The sequence below is a fragment of the Balaenoptera physalus genome, assembly GCF_965194825.1.
Source record: "Balaenoptera physalus genome assembly, chromosome: 3".
NCBI classification, from domain to species: Eukaryota; Metazoa; Chordata; class Mammalia; order Artiodactyla; family Balaenopteridae; genus Balaenoptera; species Balaenoptera physalus.
In genome coordinates, this window is record NC_138890.1 from 4,367,962 (window position 1) to 4,388,340 (window position 20,379).

General features: G+C 57.6%; 4 protein-coding genes across 23 annotated transcripts in view; 3 read left to right on the plus strand and 1 right to left on the minus strand.

Annotated features, from left to right (window-relative positions):
* SAFB (scaffold attachment factor B) overlaps positions 1-6,623 on the plus strand; it is a 34,290-nt gene extending 27,667 nt beyond the window's left edge. Inside the window, exons 15-21 of one of the 2 annotated variants that reach the window (XM_082456910.1) lie at positions 468-755; positions 1,906-2,043; positions 2,495-2,537; positions 5,190-5,308; positions 5,603-5,709; positions 6,089-6,155; positions 6,325-6,623. In XM_082456910.1, the coding sequence (XP_082313036.1) occupies positions 468-755; positions 1,906-2,043; positions 2,495-2,537; positions 5,190-5,308; positions 5,603-5,709; positions 6,089-6,155; positions 6,325-6,442 (880 nt within the window). In that variant the 3' untranslated portion in view covers positions 6,443-6,623. The remainder of the gene's footprint in view (positions 1-467; positions 756-1,905; positions 2,044-2,494; positions 2,538-5,189; positions 5,309-5,602; positions 5,710-6,088; positions 6,156-6,324) is intronic. The other variant, XM_082456911.1, reaches the window with a different exon arrangement.
* A 3,962-nt stretch (positions 6,624-10,585) lies between these two features.
* On the minus strand, positions 10,586-12,357 carry MICOS13 (mitochondrial contact site and cristae organizing system subunit 13). Its single transcript, XM_082453309.1, has 4 exons — positions 12,221-12,357; positions 11,346-11,523; positions 11,096-11,147; positions 10,586-10,809 (listed from the first exon to the last, which is right to left on the minus strand). Exons 1-4 carry the CDS (start codon positions 12,247-12,249, stop codon positions 10,712-10,714), a joined length of 357 nt encoding a protein of 118 aa, XP_082309435.1. The 5' UTR covers positions 12,250-12,357; the 3' UTR covers positions 10,586-10,711.
* Positions 12,248-18,377, plus strand: HSD11B1L (hydroxysteroid 11-beta dehydrogenase 1 like; the record flags this gene model as incomplete). 18 transcript variants are annotated; one of them, XM_082453304.1, is made up of 8 exons in its annotated part: positions 12,248-12,477; positions 14,540-14,658; positions 14,743-14,873; positions 15,513-15,624; positions 15,948-16,096; positions 16,324-16,492; positions 16,622-16,787; positions 17,762-18,377. In XM_082453304.1, the coding sequence occupies 8 exons, from the start codon at positions 12,248-12,250 to the stop codon at positions 17,778-17,780; spliced, it is 1,095 nt and encodes a 364-aa protein (XP_082309430.1). In that variant the 3' UTR covers positions 17,781-18,377. The 18 variants fall into 18 exon arrangements, with proteins under 18 accessions (XP_082309430.1, XP_082309416.1, XP_082309427.1 ...); XM_082453290.1 differs by lacking the exon at positions 17,762-18,377 and adding an exon at positions 16,889-17,661; XM_082453301.1 differs by lacking the exon at positions 17,762-18,377 and adding an exon at positions 16,889-17,661 and having other exon boundaries at positions 16,399-16,492.
* A 532-nt stretch (positions 18,378-18,909) lies between these two features.
* RPL36 (ribosomal protein L36) lies at positions 18,910-20,259 on the plus strand. 2 transcript variants are annotated; one of them, XM_082453310.1, is made up of 4 exons: positions 18,910-19,065; positions 19,249-19,343; positions 19,925-20,059; positions 20,132-20,259. In XM_082453310.1, the coding sequence occupies exons 2-4, from the start codon at positions 19,251-19,253 to the stop codon at positions 20,219-20,221; spliced, it is 318 nt and encodes a 105-aa protein (XP_082309436.1). In that variant the 5' UTR covers positions 18,910-19,065; positions 19,249-19,250; the 3' UTR covers positions 20,222-20,259. The 2 variants fall into 2 exon arrangements, with proteins under 2 accessions (XP_082309436.1, XP_082309437.1); XM_082453311.1 differs by having other exon boundaries at positions 19,024-19,135.
* The last annotated feature ends 120 nt before the right edge of the window (positions 20,260-20,379 follow it).

Here is a 20,379-nt window from a genome sequence, read left to right on the forward strand (position 1 = left end):
GCATGCCGTACATCTGTAGAGGTGGGGGCGCACGGGGTCCAGGACATGGTGCCTGAAAGCAAGGAAGCTGCAGCCATTTTTTTCTAAGACGCAGACACAAAGTAAGGCGAGATTAGACATTTCTGCTGGTGTGATTATGTGTCTAAACACAGAGCAGAGGATGGACAGGAGACAACCTGGCAGCTGTACACGGAGACTGGAGGGAAGCGCACTGGGCACCATCAGTATCACCTGCAAAAGCAGGACTGTCAGTGCCCTCAACCTTGGCGGGGTCCTGCACAGCTGGGCTGCGTCCACCACCCAGCGGCCCTTGCTTGTTGCTAAATGTATCTGCAGCTCTAGGGCCCCCATCCCACCCGGGGGCGGAGCCGTGGCTCCATCCATAGCTCCCCCTGCTGGGAGAGGCCCTCGGTACTGGGCGCTGCTGCGGCTCCTGGGCCCTTGCAGCCTCTGCTGTTTGCCTCCAGGGTGCGCGAGCGCAGTGAGCGAGAGCAGTGCATGCAGGCGCAGCTGGAGCGGGAGGAGCGCAAGCGGCTGCTCATCGCCCGCGAGAGGCTGGCTTTCCACAGACATCGCCTGGAGCGGGAGCGGCTGGAGCGCGAGCGGCTGGAGCGCGAGCGCATGCGCGTGGAGCACGAGCGCAGGCGCGAGCAGGAGCGCATCCACCACGAGCGCGAGGAGCTGCGGCGCCAACAGGAGCTGCGCTACGAGCAGGAGCGGCGGCCCGCCGTGCGGCGGCCCTACGACGACGGGCGGTAAGCCACGCCACTCCTAGCCACCGCCCCTGAGGAGGCCCCTGGCGTTTACAATTGTGCCGTGGTCCCCAGAGTCCTGTTAACACACGATTTTTACTTAAAAGGAAGCACAAGTACTTGTTACAGTCAAATTTGGTATTCTGTACTTCATCTGGGAACCTGAGATAGTTTGAGATCGGTGGAGAAATGGTTGGATAAAGAGGTGCTTATTAAATCATTAGGTTCAGGTCCCAGCACAGACCACTGCCTCCTCCCCCAGGAAGGAGATCAGACACCCAGAGCAGCACATAACACATCGGGCTGGGCACGCGGCCAGCACCTCCTTCTGGGCACCTTCCAGGTTTTGTAATCATTGCAGTAATTTGTGTTGGTTCATTCTGTTAATGAGATCGCTTTTAATTCCCCAGACATGCTGATGTGCCATACGAATACTAAAATGCTAATCACCAGTGAAAGGCCTGTTTCGGATCTTGCTGTCAGGAGTCTGGGGTGATAATCCTAGCATTGATCCTATCAGAGCTTTTCCACATGCATGGTGTCTTGGGGGAGACTGCCTGGTGGTGTGTGTTTGTGCCTTTGTTTTAATCTTTCTACTGGCATGGGTTAGAGAGGTCCCTGTGTAATATAACATTGAGACTTCTGTAAAGGGCCTTTAAGGTGTCTTAGGACTTTTTATGCATTTTACAAGATACTGAGGGGAGAGTCTGTTATGGTCAGAAATGGTTTTGAACCAGTACATTTCAAGTGCTACTGAAAGTCCTCCCCACTTGGTGTCTGCTGGATCAAATCTGCATCGGGATAGAAGGACAGCAGTGTACTAATTGTCCTGGTAGACTGGCCGACCCTCATGGCCGTGAGAGGTTCCCAGAGGGAATCTGCTGACACCCACTTCACTGATCCCCTCCTATAGGGAGACCGGAGCTTTTCTGTGGGGGACAAGGGGCATGTGGGGTAAGAGAGAATGGAGCCCTTCAGTCACATCCCACATCACCCCTCCAGGCACTCTCAGCTCATGTGGACTCTGATGATAAAGTTCCTTCTCGTTCTGTGAAGTGATAGGGGCAGTGGGAGGGTCAAGTTTACCAGCTTCCACAAAGGTAATCTATTTGGAGGGGGAGATGCACATCCTCTTTCTTGCTTCCTTTCCTAGGCGAGATGATGCTTACTGGCCAGAAGCTAAGCGGGCCGCCCTGGATGAGCGTTACCATTCTGACTTCAACCGCCAGGACCGCTTCCACGACTTTGACCACAGGGACCGGGGCCGCTACCCTGACCACTCGGTCGACAGGTCAGCCACTGACCCTGCCTGCTTGATGCATGTTTTCTTTGTCCCGGTTCATTCTTTTCTTTTCTTTTCTTTTTTTTTTTTTTTTAATGTGGACCATTTTTTAAATCTTTATTGAATTTGTTACATTATTGCTTCTGTTTTATGTTTTCGTTTTTCGGCCCCGAGCCATGGGATCTTTCTCAGCTCCCCAACCAAGGATCAAAACCCTAGGCCCCTTCATTGGAAGGCGAAGTCTTAACCACTGGACCGCCAGGGAAGTCCCTGTCCTGGTTCATTCTTAATGACAAAGAGCTCGAGTGGCCCTTCTAGGCTCTAGGCTTCTAGGTAGCCAGCCCACTTGAACCAGCAGAGTGTATGTGAATTACCTGGGTTCAAGTGGAAATGTTTTCCATTCGGGGACTTAACCGACCTATCTTTCTCCTTATGCTTTCATTTAAATTGGTTTTTTCAGGAGAGAAGGTTCAAGGTCAATCATGGGAGAAAGAGAAGGACAGGTAAGTCAGAAGCTGTGATTGTAGCCACGGTTTTCCCTGTACAGTTGGTTCTCTTCCCTTTCCGTGCCTTCTTCCTCCTCCACCTGAGTTAGAGGAAGAACGAGTAAGGGAGTGCGGCACCTGCAGTGTTTTGTGGGAAGACCATGTGAATAGCTTGTGCTTTGTGCTGGCCCAAAATTCAAACAAGTATTCTGAAGCCTTGTTTGGCTTTGACCCTAAGGTTCTATACACCTTAGTGACTACACCGGTACTAAAGTGCTGGAGAGCCTTGCATGAGTCTGGCAGGCTCTGTTGGGAAGTGCCTTGTGACCCACAGCGCTGACTAGACGCGATGCCTCGTGTCACGGAGCCCAGCGCACCCGGAGTGTCAATGGTCGCAGGGTCAACGCGCCCCCGCTGAGCCTCGGGAAGCAACTGAGTCAGGCCCACGCGTTTTCTGTTTGCAGGATGAACACATTAGAAAACAAGCTCAGTTTTCTTCTTTTTTCCTATCTTACATTTAGATTGAGAACTTCCCCAAAGAGCCTTGACTTTTTAGTGGGTTTCCTTGGAGAATCAGGGATGAGGGAAAGTTGTGGTCAGACTGGTAGTTGTCCTGGTAGACTGGCCGACCCTCATGGCCCCAAAGAGCCTTGACTTTTTAGTGGATTTCCTTGGAGAATCAGGGATGAGGGAAAGTTGTGGTCAGGGCATCGTTCTGGCAGAATTGCTGCCCCGTGGGTCGGTCTCCTCCCTGACTCCAGCACCGACGTTCAGTCCTATCCTCCCTCCATGCCTGAGAACATGGCTGGGAATGGCTAAGCTCCTTGACTGCAGCTGAGGAGTTCGCTGCCACCTCAGGAGCAATTCCATGACCCTCACGTGATTCCTGTTTCTCTGCTCCCAGGCATAAATCTCCCATGCAGCTAAATGTACCCCTAGTGTCATGGGTTTCCTTTGGTGGAGACGTTGAGCACAGTGGTTAAATGTCCAGGCTCCGGAATCAGGACCAGGGTCACATCGCGGTGCCACCACTTCTGCTGAGCCTGTTTCTCCAGCTGTGAAAGGAGGGGAGGGAGGGTGGGGTGGAGTGGGGGGTTAAATGAGATGACATATGTGTCTGCGGCAAGTGTTTGCCCAGTCCTGCCGTGTTGCTCTTGATCATGGAGAGCTATTCTCATCTGATTAGATAGTGCTCTCCTGACCGAAAGGAGTGTTTGTGTTCTCACGTCCATAATCACAAGTAAGACACAACTGCTGCCCCGAACGGCAAATGGTGACATCCGACACAGAAAGGGAAAACCAGCACAGGCCTCAGGGCCTTGTTGAACTGGTCTGTGGGTGGGTGGGTTGTTAGGAGAACGTTGGTTAAATTTTAAAACACCAGGGAGAGATGGGAATGGGCTTTAAAGAACTAGGTCTTGCTGAGATGAACTTCCATCCTTTAAATGTTTCTCTGTCCAATTAGTCTTCAGAAGGCTATTGATAAAAGGTCATTCTCAAATGTCCAAAATTAAATGAAGCTGTGTAAAGCATGAGCTATAATTTTTTTAAAGTCAGTGCACCTTGAAGGTTGTTCATAGAACTGCTTCCGGAATCCCGTTTGAGATCCCTTGTTACATTTGCCAGCACTGACTTTCCTGGACACATTGGCTTGTGATTTTGCCCCTTGAAGGAACAATGTTCTGTTTTGTCCATCTTGTAAGATTGACCCCCTTTTCTTGTGCGGTGTGGGTACACATTTGGGGACGAGCGGCCGGGGGGAGCAGGCGGCGGTGCTGCCCAGGGCGCCGAGGGCCACGAAGTCAGGGCTCCCATGTGGAGCCACCGTGTACCTGCCCTGGCCCAGGAGATTCCCGTGGATGCAGACGGGGACAGGGCCGCTGGGGCGGGACCCAAAGGGGCTTCGTTACCAGGACGCCTTTCTCCTTCCTTCTCAGTTAGACCATAGTTCTGGGGCAAAAGCCCCAAAGCCACAGATTGGGTTTGTGGAACAACAAGAGAACAGGGCTGTGGAGCCAGAGCCACCTCGCCAGCTCCGTGAAAGTCAGCCTGGACCTTCTTGCAGCCGGCAGGGACGGGCTCGGGGTGAAGGGAAAGGGGCTAGAGTGTGAGGTGTCCTCTTTCATCTTCCTGGGGTCTGTGCTGGCCGAGCAGTTCACGTGGCCATGCCGCTGAGCAAGCCGCTGGGCTGCCAAGGAGTCGTGTCTGGACAAAGTAGGACAGGATGCCACGCCCTGGAGTGAATCATGTCAAAGGATCCCTGGTGGCTCTTCTGCTCTGGTGGCTCCCTGATTATATTCTGAGCACAGGCACCTGGCACAGCGTGGTCCGTTGCTGGTGTGGGGCAGTCGCTCAGCCCCAGCACGCTTCAGTCCATTGGTGCCTGAATCTCTGCCTTCTGATTAGGGAGAACCTAATTTGGTCTTGGGCTCCATGAGCACTGCTCCTCCCCAGGCCTTGAGCAGACATCAGGGGTGCGGCTGTGTTGTGCCAGCTGAAAGGTCCTGTGTGGCCCCAGACAGCATGCAGAACGCCTGCCGGCGCTGTCTCGGGCCTGCAAGGACTCCTGTCTGAGTTATCGTCCTTGTCATTATTAACTTCTTGCCCCAAAGGCCCTGGGATCCAGGGTTGTACTGAGGCCTTCTTTCGTTTTGACCCTTTAACGTCCAGCATTACCCTGAACGCCATGGAGGACCAGAGCGCCACGGACGGGATTCCCGTGATGGGTGGGGCGGATACAGCTCTGACAAGAGGATGAGCGAGGGCCGGGGGCTGCCTCCTCCCCCCAGGTTTGTGTCTCACGTCCCATGGTGCCCGCCGGGGCCTCTCACCCAGCTGGCAGGATTGGTGTGTCCGGCCGAGGACCCCTGGTCTTGGGCATAAGCTGAGTGCGGGCCCAGCGCACTCGCCACGGCCCAGGCTGCCTCTGAGCTCTCTGAGTGCCACTTCCGTTCCCCCGCAGCCCCCGTTGCTCAAAGGGCTGGGGTCACAAAGTGCTAAACGCACCCTCCCAAACCCAGTGCCGTTGCTCTCCTGGAGGGCAGAGGTGGGGGCAATCCAAATCAGAGATGTCTTTCTCCAAGGGGCAGACGTGAGTGGGGGGACCACAGCCGAAGAATGGAGGATGACCGTGCGTGGCAGGGCGCTGCTGACGGAGGCATGATGGACAGGGACCATAGGAGGTGGCAAGGTGAGCGCTGGCACTTGGCCAAGGCGCATCTGTCTCGGTGGAGAAGCATCCGGGCAGCTGGGGTTGCCCCTGCTCTACATCGGGCACTGCTCGTGAGGGCGGGAGCAGCTTTCTCTGCTCTCCCTAGCGTGTGGCCTTGCTCCTTACGGCCTGGGTGGGTGAGTGGGTGAGGTCTGGCACAGGAGGGGTGCCACGGGTGCTGTAGCTCCTCTTCACCGTGACTTAGCAAGGAGAGTGGGTGTGTGCAATCCGTGTGCTCACACATCCTCCACGGACCTGTGGCTCAAGAAAGGGACTGGAGTTGTCTGAGCCCTGTGTCCTCTGAACTCGACATCCTGTGCCTGGAGGCGCTGTGTGAAAAGTGTTCCTTGTTTTCCAGGCGGCGAGAGAAGTATGTCTGGTCACTCCGGGCCAGGTCACATGATGAACCGGGGAGGCATGTCGGGGTAAGGCCCGTTGTCACCGGTCTCGTCTTTGCTTGTGGGCTCGCCTCGGTGAAGGTGCCGTGTGCTTGGGCGGGTGTCACTGCTGCTAAAAGGAAGGAGGCCCCAGAGAGCATGGGCACAGGGCAGAGCCCACTGAGTGAAAAATAAAAAGAATTTGCCTTTGTTTCAGGCGCGGCAGCTTTGCCCCCGGGGGGGCCTCTCGGGGCCACGTGATCCCTCGCGGCGGCTTCGGGGGCCAGAACCGGGGGAGCCGACCCAATGACGCCCGCTTCACTCGCCGCTACTAAGTGCTTGGGCTCCTGTGTTACGTCACGTGGCAACAAGAATATGTTCTGTTAAGAGTTCCCTTAAACTGTGTACAATAATTTTTTTTATCTGCTGCCATATTGTAGCTCAATACAATGTGAATTTGTTTTTTGGTTTTTTTGGTTTTTTGTAATAAATGTGTTTCTGTTCACGTACCCTTTATTTAAAGCGTCGTGTCTTTTTATTTTCACGTCTTTAAGTAAAATGAAATTATATTTATAAGTGCTAAGCCACAGCTCTTCCTTCAAGGAAGGAGGATGGAAAGGGGCAGCTTTCGGGGACTGTTGGGTTTTCCAGAAGCACTTTGCCAGCAGCACACACCTTCCAGCCTGCGTGAGCCCGGGCCCGGAGTTCATAGGACCGTCTGGGTCATGTGTCTCAGCCGTCTGTCCGTCCTCGGGGGCCTTGTGACATACCTCGGATGTTTGTTCGAATCGTCCACATTTTGCCTCCATGTATGACACCCTTGCTGAACGGGCTGTTTTGTGGGTTTTGTGTGGTAAAATACACGTAACATGAAATTGACCATTTTAACCATTTAAGGGTAGAGTTCAGTGGCATTATGTACATTCTCAGCGTCATACAACCATCCCCACCGTCCATCTCCAGAATTTTTCTTTCTTCCCAAACTAAAACTCTGTCCCCATCACACACTCAGTCCCCAGCCCCCTGGCCCCCACCACCTACTTTCTGTCTCTGCATCTGACTCCTCTAGGGACCTCGTGAGTGGGATTGCATCCTGGTGGGGAGGAGAGATGACCACGTGTGCCGTGAGAGGAGCAGAAGAGCTGTTGGATGCCAGGTGATGAAGTCCACAAGGTGATGAAGTCCACCTCGGGGAGTGGCAGGGGCCGGAGTGGAAGGAGAGTTGCCAGGAAAGAGGAGTCGGGGTTGGGGGGGGGTCCTCACCCCACATAAGGTGCAGGTGTGTTCAGGGTTCAAGTGCTGCCTGGACTCCAGGGGTGGCCGGGTGGGACAGTGCCACCTCCCCCAGGTCAGCTGTGTTCCTTGTCTCTAGGGGCCCTGGGTCTGTATGGATGGGGCTGGTGGCAGGCCCCCTCTATTAGGGGAATAGTGCTCAGAGGCCTGCCTCTTGGCTCCCGTCTCACACTCAAGTAGGGTCTGGCCCTGTCTGAAGGCTGAGATGTACCAACAACCAAGGCTGACCGGGCCCCTGTCCCCCCAGGGCCCACAGACAAGGGCAGACAGACACAGGACCAGGCCTTTCCACCTGTTGGCTGAATACATTTCCTCCACCAGGCCAGGCACATCCTGCAATCCTAATCCCTGCAAGCTTATACCGCACGTGGCAAGAGGGACCTGCGGACAGGATTAAATTAAGAACCTTCACATGGGAGAGTATCTGGGGTTACCTAGGTGGGTCCAGTTACCAGAAGGGCCCTTGTAAGGGAAATAGGGAGGGAGAAGGGCAAGATGGGGACACGACAGCGGAAGACCGCACTGCTGGCTTTGAGGACAGAGGAAGGGACTCCAGCCAAGGATCACAGTGGCCTCCAGAAGCCGGGGAAGGCAGGAAACGGATTCTTCCCAGCGTCCAGAAGGAACCGGCCATGCCCACACCTGGATTTCAGCCCACTGAGACCCACGTTGGACGTCCAACCACGAGGTGATTCTGTCCCGCGAAGACAACTGGCAGCACCAGGAGACATTTGCGGTCGTCATACATGGTGGGTAAGGAGGCGCCGCTGGCGTTTTGGGGGTTGGAGGCAGGGGTGCTGCTCAACACCCCGTCCCTGGGGTGGCCCCAACACAGGTTTATCCTTCCCGATATCAGCGATGCCAAGCTGTGGAAATCTGCCCCAAGGTGTTGGGCGCTGTGATGGGGCACCCACGGGGCACTGAGGAAGCCCAGAGAGGGCACTCGAGGAAGGGGACAGGGGAGGCTTCCCAAATGAGGGGGCGTCTCAGCTGGGGGCAGGATGAACACAGGTCAGCCAGGAGGAAGGATGGCCTAGTGAGGGGCTGCAAAGTTGTGGGCAAAAGCTGGCGGGAAAGCCAGCTGTGTTCTGGGAACTGAGGGCCGCTGGCATGTCCAAGAAGGACTGAGGGGAGGCAGGGCCCCTCTGAGGAGTCTGGGCTCACAGGGAGGGCAAGGGGAGCTGCAGGTGTTTGAACAGGGGAGTGACGTCATCAGACATGGTCTCGGGGACCAGATGGAGGGGGCGGGCCCGGAGGCGGGGCCAGCAGGGAGGTGATCACTGGCAACAAATACAAGTCGATGGAGAGTAATAGGGGTCTGACTGGATGAGGGGACACAGAGGCAAGAGCAGCACTGGTCTCCAGGCTGTCAGCTTGGTCTTTGTGGACAGTGGGAAAGCCATGGGGTCAAGCAGAGCCCATGGCCAACCCTGGGCGAGTGACTGTGGCCACCACAGCCTGGGTTCAGTCCTAGAAAACCCACACACACACACACACACACACACACACACACACGCGTGCACGCGCCTAGAGCCGATGGAAGAGTAACTCCATTGTCAAGTTCACAGAGCTGCAGGAGAGCCAGGGGTGCTGAGCATGTCCCCAGGGCAGCTCCTCGACCTCCTACAAAGACTGGCTTCCTTTCCTGTGTGCTTTTCTGGGCCAGTATTGGCTGCTAATAGAGGGGGAGACCTGCCAAGGCTCCTCCTCCCCGTAAAATGGTGACAACAATAGGAGGGTCGTGAGGCTTCAGGGAGCCTCGTGGAGCACGTGGCACCACCCCAGCTCCCTGCGCCCTGAGCACAAACCCCTCCTGTATTCAAAGCCGGGAATGAGTCTGTGGGGTGACATGGTTGGAAGTCTGCACTCCAGGGAGGGTCTCTTGGCAGACAGAGGGAACCTGGCAGTGAAAGTTTCTCCATCTGTAAAAAAATGGGCCCACGAGGCTGCTGGAAGGGCTCTGTGGACGGAGAGTCAGGCTGGGACAGCTCACAGGGCTTGTCCTTGAACCCAGGATGTGCCCTCAGCCTCCAAAATGGCCAGCACCAGCTCCCTCCTGGGCGGCAGAGGATCAGGGATGGCCCCAGGCCCCACCCATCCCACCCTCATCATAGACCCGCTCCCACCTCCACAGGGGCCCAGGTGGCTTTCAGGTGACACACAGGACATGAGAGACCCCACCTGGAGACCATTCCTGGAGACCGGGGTGGCACAGGTCACTCAGGGCTTTCCCTCCCCGAGCACCCTGCCCTTCCCCACTCCTCCCTGGCCAGATGGATGGATGGACGCGTGCTGGCTTCGACTCCCAGGTGAGCCTGGGAAATGCCCCGGCCTCTGGTCTCTGCTCGCCTCATCTGTAACAGTGCTGTCCTCTCCTGAGTCACGTCCCTGGGTGAGCTCTATCCCCTAAACCAACTGACATGAACTCCAGAACTCCTGGGGACAGAGGATCCTGTGCCAGCTCAGGGCACCATTACCCAGGCCTGCTCCCTGGGCCAGTCATTGGCTCCCACCCAAGCCCACCTCCTGCCCTGTCTGGGGCAGAGGTTTCCTCCTGCCGTCACCATGGTGGGATGCTCTGTGACTGGGTGCTGGGGACCTCACAGGGAGCATCTCAAGGGCCCACCCTCCCCAGAGCTCCAGCTGGACGGAGAGACATTTAGGTCACCAGGCAGCTGACCCAGCGGGTGTCAGAGAAGGCTTCCCAGGGGAGCCCGGAACGTCTGGAAGACAGGGCCCTTGTGGGCCAGGGAGACCCCCTGCACGGCCATGACCGCCAGGTCTGTGCTCCCCAGGAATCCCCAGGTTGTGGGGAGAGGGTGGAATGAGAGTGGAAACCAGGTGAGGGCAGGAGGGTGGGGACTAGACTAGGCGGGCAGATCAGTGAGCCGAGCAGGACAGAGAATCAGTGGCTCTGGGGGCTCCCGGCTGTGTAGACCAGCCCTTACCCCCAGATTGCCCCACCCTGTGCTCAGGCCTCCAAGGACTGAGAAGACCCCAGACCCGGATGGGCCCTGAGCCCCGGGGCAATGGTCTGCTCCCACTCACCATACGAGGTCGAGGGCCCACCAGTGGGCAGGGCCCAGATACAAAGGGGTGAACCTTGGCCTTCGGTCAAGGTCAGGCCTTGAAGAGCCCCCAGAAGCCAGAAGCCCACGCCCCGGGGGCCAGCACACGGATCGGGGAACACTTCCAAGTCCTTTATTGGGCCGGCAAGGCCGAGAGCTGCCCTAAGAGTGGGGTCCCAGTCTGGCGTCCATGGCGCCCCAGCCCCTATTCCCGCCTGGGGCAGGCAGCTTTCTCTTGACAGGCTACTTGGTTCGCTCCTTCAGGTATTCCCAGCCCTCCTTGGAGTACTCCCAGGCCTTGGAGGGGGCCACGGACAGAGCGGACATCACCGTGATGATGCCTGTGCGGAAGAAGGGCCCAGCACCTTCAGTGGAGAGTTTTAGAGGCACCACTTCAGGCTCTGTCAATTCCATGCAGGGAAACAGGTGGAGGCCACACATTGTTCCCACCTCCCTGGAATCTCCACTCCCTTTTCTCTTTCAGATCCATTGGGGGCAGCGGCGGGGGGGGAGGGGGGCAGCAAGTGCACACAGAGCAGGAAGGAGAGTGATGGAAAGGCATGGCCAGGAAGGGAGGTGGGAAGTATCTGGGGCCACTCTCCTGCAAGCAGACGGACCAAGGCCTACCTGAATTCCAGGACTCGCGGATGTTAAAGTTAAACTTTGGAGGAGCTGGGAGCTGGGAAGAGAGGGGAAGAAGGGGCTGGTGAAAGGGGAAGGCCTGGCAGCCCGCGCCTCCCTCACAGGCAGGGAGAACAGCACACGCCCCAGTGTGGAGAAAGCCAAGCAGGGCTGGAGGGACCGGGAATCAAAGGCCACCCCTGAGCTGACACCCCTGCTCCCGCCGAGCCGTAGCCTCAATCCCAGCTCCGAGTACCTGGGGTATCTTCAGGCCTGTCTGCTCGCACACGTACTGGCTGAACTGGTACACGGCGGTGGGGACCACCTCCTCAGCTTTCTGAAGAACCGCCTGGCTCTTGTCGCTGGGCCCCAGCAGCTCCTGGTCGTACACGAGGTAGACAGCGCCCCCAGCCACACTGCCCTTGATGAGGAACCTGCAGGCAGAGAAAGGAACCACAGCAGCTCGGCAGATTCTGCTGGCCACCTCCCGGGTCGAGGCCCGCGGGTATGGGGGTGAGGGTTAGACCCCTAGGGAGAGGGGCGTGCCCACAGTCCAAAGAGTGACACACCTGAAGCCAGGCAGCTAATGCGGGAAGCACAGGGCATTTTGGGAGCCCAGAGGCGTGCCTGACCCACAGCACTTAATTTAAGGCGTGCAGGGATACTCAGCTCCATTTAACTGGTAAACTGAAGCCTGGAGAGGAACAGTGTCACTCAAGATCCCGCAGAGGGCAGGGAACAGTGAAGACTTAAGACTCCTAACCACCTTCTACCTTCCAGCCCCGAGGGATGCTCCGCGAGGAACCCGCGGGGGTTTTCTAAGTGTCCCTGGTCATTTCCTGTCTGTCATACGCAGCTCTGGGTGCGCATTAACCTCCCAACAAACGCGTGCGGCACTCCCATATTACAGAGCAGGCAGCTGAGGCTCGGAGGGGTCTCGGGTACAGAGTGGGAAAGGCACGGACTCGCTAGGAAGCGGGAGGGGGGCGAGAAGCTCCACCCTGTCTGGACAGACACGGGAGACCTGACGCTACGGGCGGCGAAAAGCCGATCGGGAGCAAACCAAATGGAGGGTGCTCGCAAAAGGGAACATTCTCGGGGGCTTGGGGCCCTCCTGGTCGCCCCACGAACCTCATCAGCGACCACACTCGGGGTACCATGACCGCTCCGCTCCGCGCGCAAGGACACTCGGCTCGCCCGCCACTTCCGGTCGCGGCGTCGCAGAGGCCTCTGGGAGGCGTAGTCTCTTGTCAGCCGCAAAGGCCTCCGGGAGTCGGAGTCTCGGCACCGAGACAACAGAAAGGGGTTGCGGTCCCACTGCAAAACAACTGTGCGAAGCTTAGCCCTCAGGGCCCGGCCGCCGCAAAGCTGTCTGGGAAAAGTAGTCGGCAAGTCACGTGAGGCGCCGGACGGCTCGTCTAGCCGCCAAGCCTCCTGGGAAATGCAGTCGGGCGCGGCACGGCCCTGGTGACGTGAGGGAAAGAGGAATTGGGTGTCATGAGTGGGGCCTGAGGGGGACCCACAAGATGTCGGAGCCTGGGAGATCCACCCGCGCCGGCGCGGGGGACTAAGGGCCCAGGCAGAGGAAGAGAGTGCCTGGAAGCCGGTTGTCACGGCAACACGAGGGCTGATTTGTACGAGAGAGGCGTGCCTTTGGTCACGTGATCAGGTCAGGGGTTGAGGCCAGAGGAGAGCTAGGCGGGAGGCTGTTGCCCGGCAACGCCTGGGAGCGGAGTCCCCACAGTATAATCCCTCCCCCCGAGGAGGTGGGCTCGGAGTCACGTGACTCAGACCCTACGGGAGGGGGCGCGGTCGGAGCCTGGCGGACGCAGCGGTGAAGTGAGGGCAGAGGGGCGCGCGCGTGGCTCCCAGGCCCGGACCCCAGCCCCGCTGGACAGCGGGAGAAACTGAGGCCTGAGTGGGTGAGTTCGCGGTTGGGAGCGTGCAGTGAGTCGCACGCCCCCTTTGTCCAGAGGGGAAACTGAGGCCCGGCGAGGTCAGGGGGCCGGTGGGTTCTGCGAGGATCGGGTTTCCTCCTTTCCTCCCCCATCAGAGCCTGGCTGCTTCATCCGTCCATTCATCTATCCGCCCACTCACCCACCCAGCTTGCCAGCCAACCCCTGCGGGGCAGCTATGGTCAGGGCCAGTTTGAGGAGAGTGTTGAGCTGTGGGGCTTCAGGGCTGTCCCCGGAAGTGGGGAGAGGTGGGAGGGTGTTCCCTGCTGAGGGGACGCTGGCGTGACTGGGTTAGGGCGAGGAGTTCACTTTTCTGAGAACTGATAGATTCATGGATAGGAAGTGGGGAAGATGAGGACGGACAGAGGGCCGAGGCCAGACCTGCTGGGTCTTGTGGGCTGAGGTGGGGGGTGTGGTCTCCATCTGGGGCAGTGGTGAGCCCTGGGAGGGTTTGGAGCAGGAAGGGACATCCCAGGTGTTTTTGGACAAAGATCCCTATGGCCTTTCCTCTTTGCCCCATGCAGTTCAGAGGATAGAAACCCTAAGATGTGATGGGCTTGTGCCCTTTTCAGGGGAGCTCCATGACCCCGTGAACTTTAATCACCTGGCCTGTTTATATCTTTCACCTTCTCCCTAGAACAAGTAAATCGGCTCCCCCAGGTGAAATCACATCTTAACCCTGATGACACTGGCACCTCCATCTCCAAGTCAGTCCTGAGTGTCCGATTCCTTCTGGGTGTCTCCAGACAGACTTATCTTTCTGGGCTCCCCCACCTCTCACCTCCCACATTCCTCATATCACTCTGGGTCAGTCTATCTATTGAGTACCTACTGCATGTCTGGCAGTTCAGGGCACGGAAGATCCAAAAGGGAGCAAAACAGAAGCAGGTTTCCATTTCCTCTCTGCCCTCGTGGAGCTGAGTCTAAGGGGAGAGAGGGATCCTGAACAGGTAACAAATCATCAAGATGATTTCAGGGCATGACAAGTGCTGAGAAGGAGAAAAGTTCTGCAGGTAAGGGGGGAAGGGGACCAGGAACAGAGGTGCTTTAGAGAAGGAGGCCAGGGAAGTGCCCTCTGAGGAGGTGATTTTTGCGGCCGAGACTTGAAAGAAAAGAGCAAGCCATTGGGTTGTATTTGGGAAGAGCATTCCTCGTAGAGGAAACAGCCAATGCAAAGGCCCTGAGGCAGGATGGTGACTGGCTGGTTCCAATGAACAGTGAAGAGGCTGGTGTGGCAAAGCAGAGTGAGCAAGAGGGGCTGGTCCAAGCAGAGCCTTTTTGGTCACCAAGGCTTTTGTTCTAAGTGAAACGGGCAGGGTTTTCAGTAGGGGAAGAAGATTGCTGCAGTGGTTCAGGTGAGCTAGATGATGACCTGGACCAGGTGGTGGCTATGGAGATGGAGAAGAGGGGGCAGGGCCAGGGGCATCACCACTGGTTCTTCGAACAAAGACGTCGTCGGGGAAATGGGTGTGACTGGGGTGCGACTGTGGGCCAGGCCTGTGCCGGCCACCCTCTCTCCCGCTGCAGGCCCAGGGAGGGCCATGAAGGTGCTGCTTCTCGCGGGGCTGGGAGCCCTGTTCTTTACCTATTATTGGGATGACAACTTTGACCCAGGTGAGTGCCTGGGGGTGGGGGGTGGGAGGAACGTTCTGGCTGTCCTGTCCATCCCCCAAGCTGACCACCCCTGCTCGCTGCCAGCCAGCCTCCAGGGAGCCCGTGTGCTGCTGACTGGAGCCAGTGTGGGCGTCGGGGAGGAGCTGGCATATCACTACGCGCGCCTGGGCTCCCACCTGGTGCTCACTGCCCACACCGAGGCTCTCCTGCAGAAGGTGAGACACTCCATCTCAAGTTTAATTGGTGGTGGGGGGGGGGGCAGGGAAGGGAACAGGGCCTGGGTTTGAATCCCTGCAAGCATTCAGGCTTCCTGTGTGGCCTTGGGTAAGTCACTTAATCTCTCTGAGGCTTAGTTTCCTCATTTGTAAATCAGAGACAATAAAAGGACCTTCTCCTGGGTTGCGATGTGGGGTTGAATCAGTAAGACAGTTGTAAAGCAAGGACTGTTCCTCACTAAATAGGAGTATTGATAGTAACCAAAGGCTGTGTGGATAGCTAGGGTTCTCAAGTTCAAAAGTGGGTTGGGTAGACACTTAGCAACAGCCCAGTGTTGTTTCAAGGAAATGTACAGCTCTTGGGGATAAACCTTCCAAAATTTCAAGAGGCCAGAAATCTCAAGACTTATTTGAAATCTGCGTTTTAAATGTTGATGGTTGAACAAGCAAAATGTCCCCTATTCTGGCCCATGGGCTGCCAGTTTGCTACCCCAGTGGTAAAGCTTCGGGCATGATGTTGAATGGAACCTGAGGCTCATAGCAGGGGAGGGGGCTTCAGGCTGGGGCCCCTTTAGGGCCGGCAGGTGGAGGGGGGCCAGCTGGGGTGGAGGGGCCCACGGGCAGCTCTGGCCCCCCCAGGTGGTAGGGAACTGCCGGAAGCTGGGCGCTCCCAAGGTCTTCTACATCGCTGCGGACATGGCCTCCCCTGAGGTGCCCGAGCGCGTGGTGCAGTTTGCGCTGGACAAGCTGGGTGAGGGGCGGGGCCTGAAGTCTGGGACCTTGGCCTAGGCCTTAGGGGCACGACCCAAATTGGGGCGGGGGTGTGGTAGTAACGGCCGTCTGAGGGCGGAGATTTATGGGTCCGGGGGCAAGGCTAGGGGTGGCGCCTCATGGCATCCAGTGGGTGGAACTCTGGACCGGGCCTCATTAGATCAGGGATGAAGCCTGGTTAGGGAGTAGAGCGGGGTCTCTTTGATCTTAATTGGGCGCTACCTGGGTCAGAGCTCATCGTGTCAGTGCTCTGGCCGGAGCATCGCTAGTTCAGGGGGCAGGGCTATGGGTGGTGTCTCATAGGGCGCGGGGGGCGGAGCCTCAAGGACAGCTCCGGGCTGATGGGCCTCTCCGGGCCAGGAGGGCTGGACTACCTGGTGCTGAACCACCTCGGCGCCGCCCCAGCAGGCACGCGGGCCCGCAGCGCCCAGGCAACACGCTGGCTCATGCAGGTGCTCCGCCCACCCGCAGCCCCAGGTCCGCCCTCCCTCCAGACTCCACCCTCTCACCATTCCCCTCTCGGGCCCTGCCCCTCCCAGCTCCAAACCCCAACTTTCCGGGTTCTAGGCTCCGCCCTCTTGACCTTGGCTCCGCCCCGGGCTGGTGTTCCCCCTCTTCCATTCGGAACTCCGTCCCAGTCCTAGAGCCCCACCCCTACATACCAAGGCCCCGCCCCCAGGCTCTAGGCTCCGCCCCTGCCCCTTCTGGCCTTCGGTTCCTCCTCCGCCCGGTGACTCGCAGTCGCCACCTCCAGGTGAACTTCCTGAGTTACGTGCAACTGACTTCGTTGGCGCTGCCGAGTCTAACTGACAGCAAGGGCTCCCTGGTGGTGGTGTCCTCGTTGCTAGGTGCGTGTACGCGGGGCGGGGAGTGGGGAAGCCACGGGGCCGATGGGGACGAGCCTGGAGCGGGCAGGAAGGCTTCCCGGAGGAGCAGCGGCGTGTGGCCGCTCAGCCGCTACCCTCCCGCGCCCCCAGGCCGCGTGCCCACGTCCTTCTCCAGCCCCTACTCGGCGGCCAAGTTCGCGCTGAATAGCTTCTTCGGCTCTCTCCGGCGGGAGCTGGACGTGCAGGACGTGCACGTCGCCATCACCATGTGCGTCCTGGGCCTCCGGGATCGCGCCTCGGCCGCCGAGGGAGTCAGGTGAGGCCTAGAACGCGAGCCGGGGCCAGGCTGAGCGGGGAGGGGGTGTGGGGGGCCGCTCAGCCGTAGCCACAGTCCCCACCGCACCCTCCTGTCCCCAGGGGCGTCACGAGGGCCAAGGCGGCCCCAGGGCCCAAGGCAGCCCTGGCCGTGATTCGTGGCAGCGCCACGCGTGCCTCCGGCGTCTTCTACCCGTGGCGCTTCCATCTGCTCTGCCTGCTTCGCGGCTGGATGCCACAGCCAAGGGCCTGGTTCATCCGCCAGGAGCTCAACATCACGACCCCCGCTGCTGCCTGAGCCCCTGGGCTTAATGCCCCTTCGTCTTCCCAGAAGAAGATCCTCCAGCCAATCGTCCTGGAGCCTGGACACACACCGAGACACCTCTGAGCGGGTGGCCAAGGGCCAAATGAAAGTCATCAAGACAGAAAAGTAAACCTGAGAAAAACTACCAGCACCTGAAAACAGTCACAACTCGGGGTGTGCCCGGCATCCTGTCAGGGACTTGGAAGGCAATTACCTCAGTCTTCTCAGCTGTCATTGATGATATGATTGCTGCTTCCATTTTGCAGATGAACAAACTGAGGCTCAGAGAGGCTATGTGACTTGCCCCAGGGCCGTGGCCACATCAAGCAGGTCACAACACCACTGAGCCACCCTTGGAACCCTCTCTATTTGCGACCTGAAACCACTGCGTCCCTAATTTGTTCTTTCCACTCACTAAGCCTCGGAGCATCCCCCAACCCTTTTCCCGAGCACGGGAGCCCTCGAAGCTGTCGAGTTGATGGTGGGGTCTGAGGAGGGGGAAGAGGAAAAGAATGTGCTCTGGGCTGGATCCAGCCTCCCATCTGATAATAAAAATCTTTCTTCCCTTGCACATCTGTTGTTCAGACTCCTTGGTCCTTCCAATTTGCTGGTGGCAGGAGGTGAAGAGGGATGTGTGTATTGGTGCCAGAACTCTCACCTTCATTTCACAGGTGGAGAAACGGAGGCTGAGAGACAGGTGGACGTCATCCAGGAAGTCAGGGATGGAAGGAAGTGTAACCGATTGTGGGCCAAAGGCTATATTTGCAGCACGAAGAACATGGTTTGTGCACCAATAATGATAACCTGCATCAGGCGCTATGCACTTGACATTCATGACATCTTCACAACCAGAGGTCAGTGCTACCATTGTTACCATTTTATAGATGAGGAAACTTAGATGGGAGGTCAGAGGTAGAAGCTGGGATTCTGACACCAGACTGTCCCTCTTTAAGGCAACGTGTGGGCTGCATCTGCACATCACTGGTATTTAGATTAATGAATTAAAAATCGACACTTTCCTTAAAATGGTAAACCAGCAGTGCTTGCAGAAAGAAAAAGCAACTGTAAAGATAAAAACTAAATGAAAGCAATGTTATAAAAACAAAACAATGTTTTGAAGAATGAAACAATGTTATAAACAGCTAGCTACGGGTTGGATAGGGAGGGTGGGAGGGAGACGCAAGAGGGAGGAGATATGGGGATGTAAGTATAGCTGATTCTCTTTGTTATACAGCAGAAACTAACAACAATGTAAAGCAACTATACTACAATAATGATGTTTTTTTAAAAAAAAACTAGCTCCTGTTGGCTGTCCAAGGCTCCAAGATTAGCAGGTGTTCCAAGGGCTAACTCCAAACAGACCAGCCTCAAATTGATACTGTCTCTTGGAAATAAATAGGATTGAAAGATAAAAACCAGCAAAAAAAAAAGTTTTTTGTTCCCACCACGCCTCCTATCCCTGCACCTAAAATTACATCAAGTTATATCAAATGCCACCAGGGGGCACTATATCACAACGCTTTCCTTAGCTCTAGCCCAGAGCTTGGCTTCATATATAGTAAAACCAATTTCTCCGTTTTTGGAAATTTTATTTTGTGCCAGGTATCACATCTTGCTCAGTTTGGAATAGGTACTACTGCTGTCATCATTCTATAAATGGAGCTATTCGAGTAGTGGGAGCTGAAGTCTCTGGCGCTGGGACAGCCAGCTGGCGGCAGAGGTAGGATTCCACCTCTCAACCCACCCGCAGAGGGAGACACCGCAGCCACAGCCACGCCCACCCGGTCCGACTACTGGTTTGGGCCCGCGAGGGTAAGCGCGCATGCTCAAGGGGCCCACAGGGACGCCTCCAGCCGCCAGGGGGAGCCCGCGACATTCCTGCCTCTCTGGCCCGCGCCGCCCGCGGGTTGGTAGAAATCCCAGAGTTCGGCGCGTTTGAGGTCCTTCCGCCGCGGCAGCCATTGAGGAGCAGCAGGTTAGTGAAGGCCAGCGCGAGTACCATCAGCTGCCATCCGGACCCTTGGGCGCCCCAGTGCAGCTCGGGGGTATGGTTGGGTGCAGCGAGCAAGCCCGGGGGAGCCGAGGCGCGGGGTTCCGGGCGGCGGGGACCGAGCCGGGACTCACCTCCACCCCCCCCTCTCCCCACCCCTGTCCGCAGCCATGGCTCTGCGCTACCCCATGGCCGTGGGCCTCAACAAGGGCCACAAGGTGACCAAGAACGTGAGCAAGCCGAGGCACAGCCGCCGCCGCGGGGTGAGTGCCGGGAGCGCAGTCGGGGTGTCGAGTCCCGAGGGCAGTGGGGAGCCCTGGTGTCTTAAACGGAAGAAAGGGGGTGTCGGGCTTTCTCAGAGCAGAGAGTGAAGATGCCGGTTACGCGCCTGCGCGGCGAGCGCCCGCCGGGGCTAAGTAACGGGACCCTCCCGGCCCGTGGATTCGGAAACTGGGGCAGGAGCGAATTGGGAGCGGGTTTAGACGCATGAGCAGGAGTTTGCCGAGTAGAAGGGTTTCTGGATCGGAGTTGGAATGTGGAGGGAAAGCGGATTCCTTGTGTGTCAGGTTGAGGAATCGTAGGCTCATGGGGGTTTATATATTTCTTCATTAAGCGGCCCCGACTCCATGGTGCCCAGCTTGTGTCCAGGGCGAGAGGGTTCTGGGCCCGGGGAACAGCCCGTGCAAAGAGCCGGGTGTGACGTGCCACTTTGATGTTGATAAGATTGGGGACTGGGGAGGATTTGGGCTTCCCTTGTTAGCAGACACACAACACTCCACCCGGAGACCCTGAGCAGTCGGGCGCCCCCTTGGAGCCCCGCCCTGACGCCTCCCTTCTCCCGCAGCGCCTCACCAAGCACACCAAGTTCGTGCGGGACATGATCCGGGAGGTGTGCGGCTTCGCCCCTTATGAGCGGAGGGCCATGGAGCTGCTCAAGGTCTCCAAGGACAAGCGGGCCCTCAAGTTCATCAAGAAAAGGGTAGGTAGGATGCCTGTGTTAGGGCCAGGGTGGGACTTGGGGCTCAGGCTCACGGCCCTCCTTGCCCGGCAGGTGGGGACACACATCCGTGCCAAGAGAAAGAGAGAGGAGCTGAGCAATGTCCTGGCCGCCATGAGGAAGGCGGCAGCCAAGAAGGACTGAGCCCTTCCCCTCTGTGCACAATAAAACTTTTCCAGAAACTTGGGGTTTCTGTGCTGCCAGTGGGAAGGGGGGGCCATCTGCTGGGGCACACGTGTCCCTGGGCACCTTGGTGACAGGCAGGGTGGTGGGCACAGAAAGAAGCCACAGCCAACCAAGCA

Coding starts and splice junctions, on each gene's coding strand:
- RPL36 (XM_082453310.1), top strand. CDS start 19,251: ATGGCTCTGCGCTACCCCATGGCCGTGGGCCTCAACAAGGGCCACAAG. Junction 19,344..19,924: donor GGCACAGCCGCCGCCGCGGG/GTGAGTGCCGGG, acceptor CTTCTCCCGCAG/CGCCTCACCAAGCACACCAA. Junction 20,060..20,131: donor TCAAGTTCATCAAGAAAAGG/GTAGGTAGGATG, acceptor CTTGCCCGGCAG/GTGGGGACACACATCCGTGC.
- MICOS13 (XM_082453309.1), bottom strand. CDS start 12,249: ATGGTACCCCGAGTGTGGTCGCTGATGAG. Junction 11,148..11,345: donor CAGGCCTGAAGATACCCCAG/GTACTCGGAGCT, acceptor CTCTCTTCCCAG/CTCCCAGCTCCTCCAAAGTT. Junction 10,810..11,095: donor CCGCGAGTCCTGGAATTCAG/GTAGGCCTTGGT, acceptor TCTTCCGCACAG/GCATCATCACGGTGATGTCC.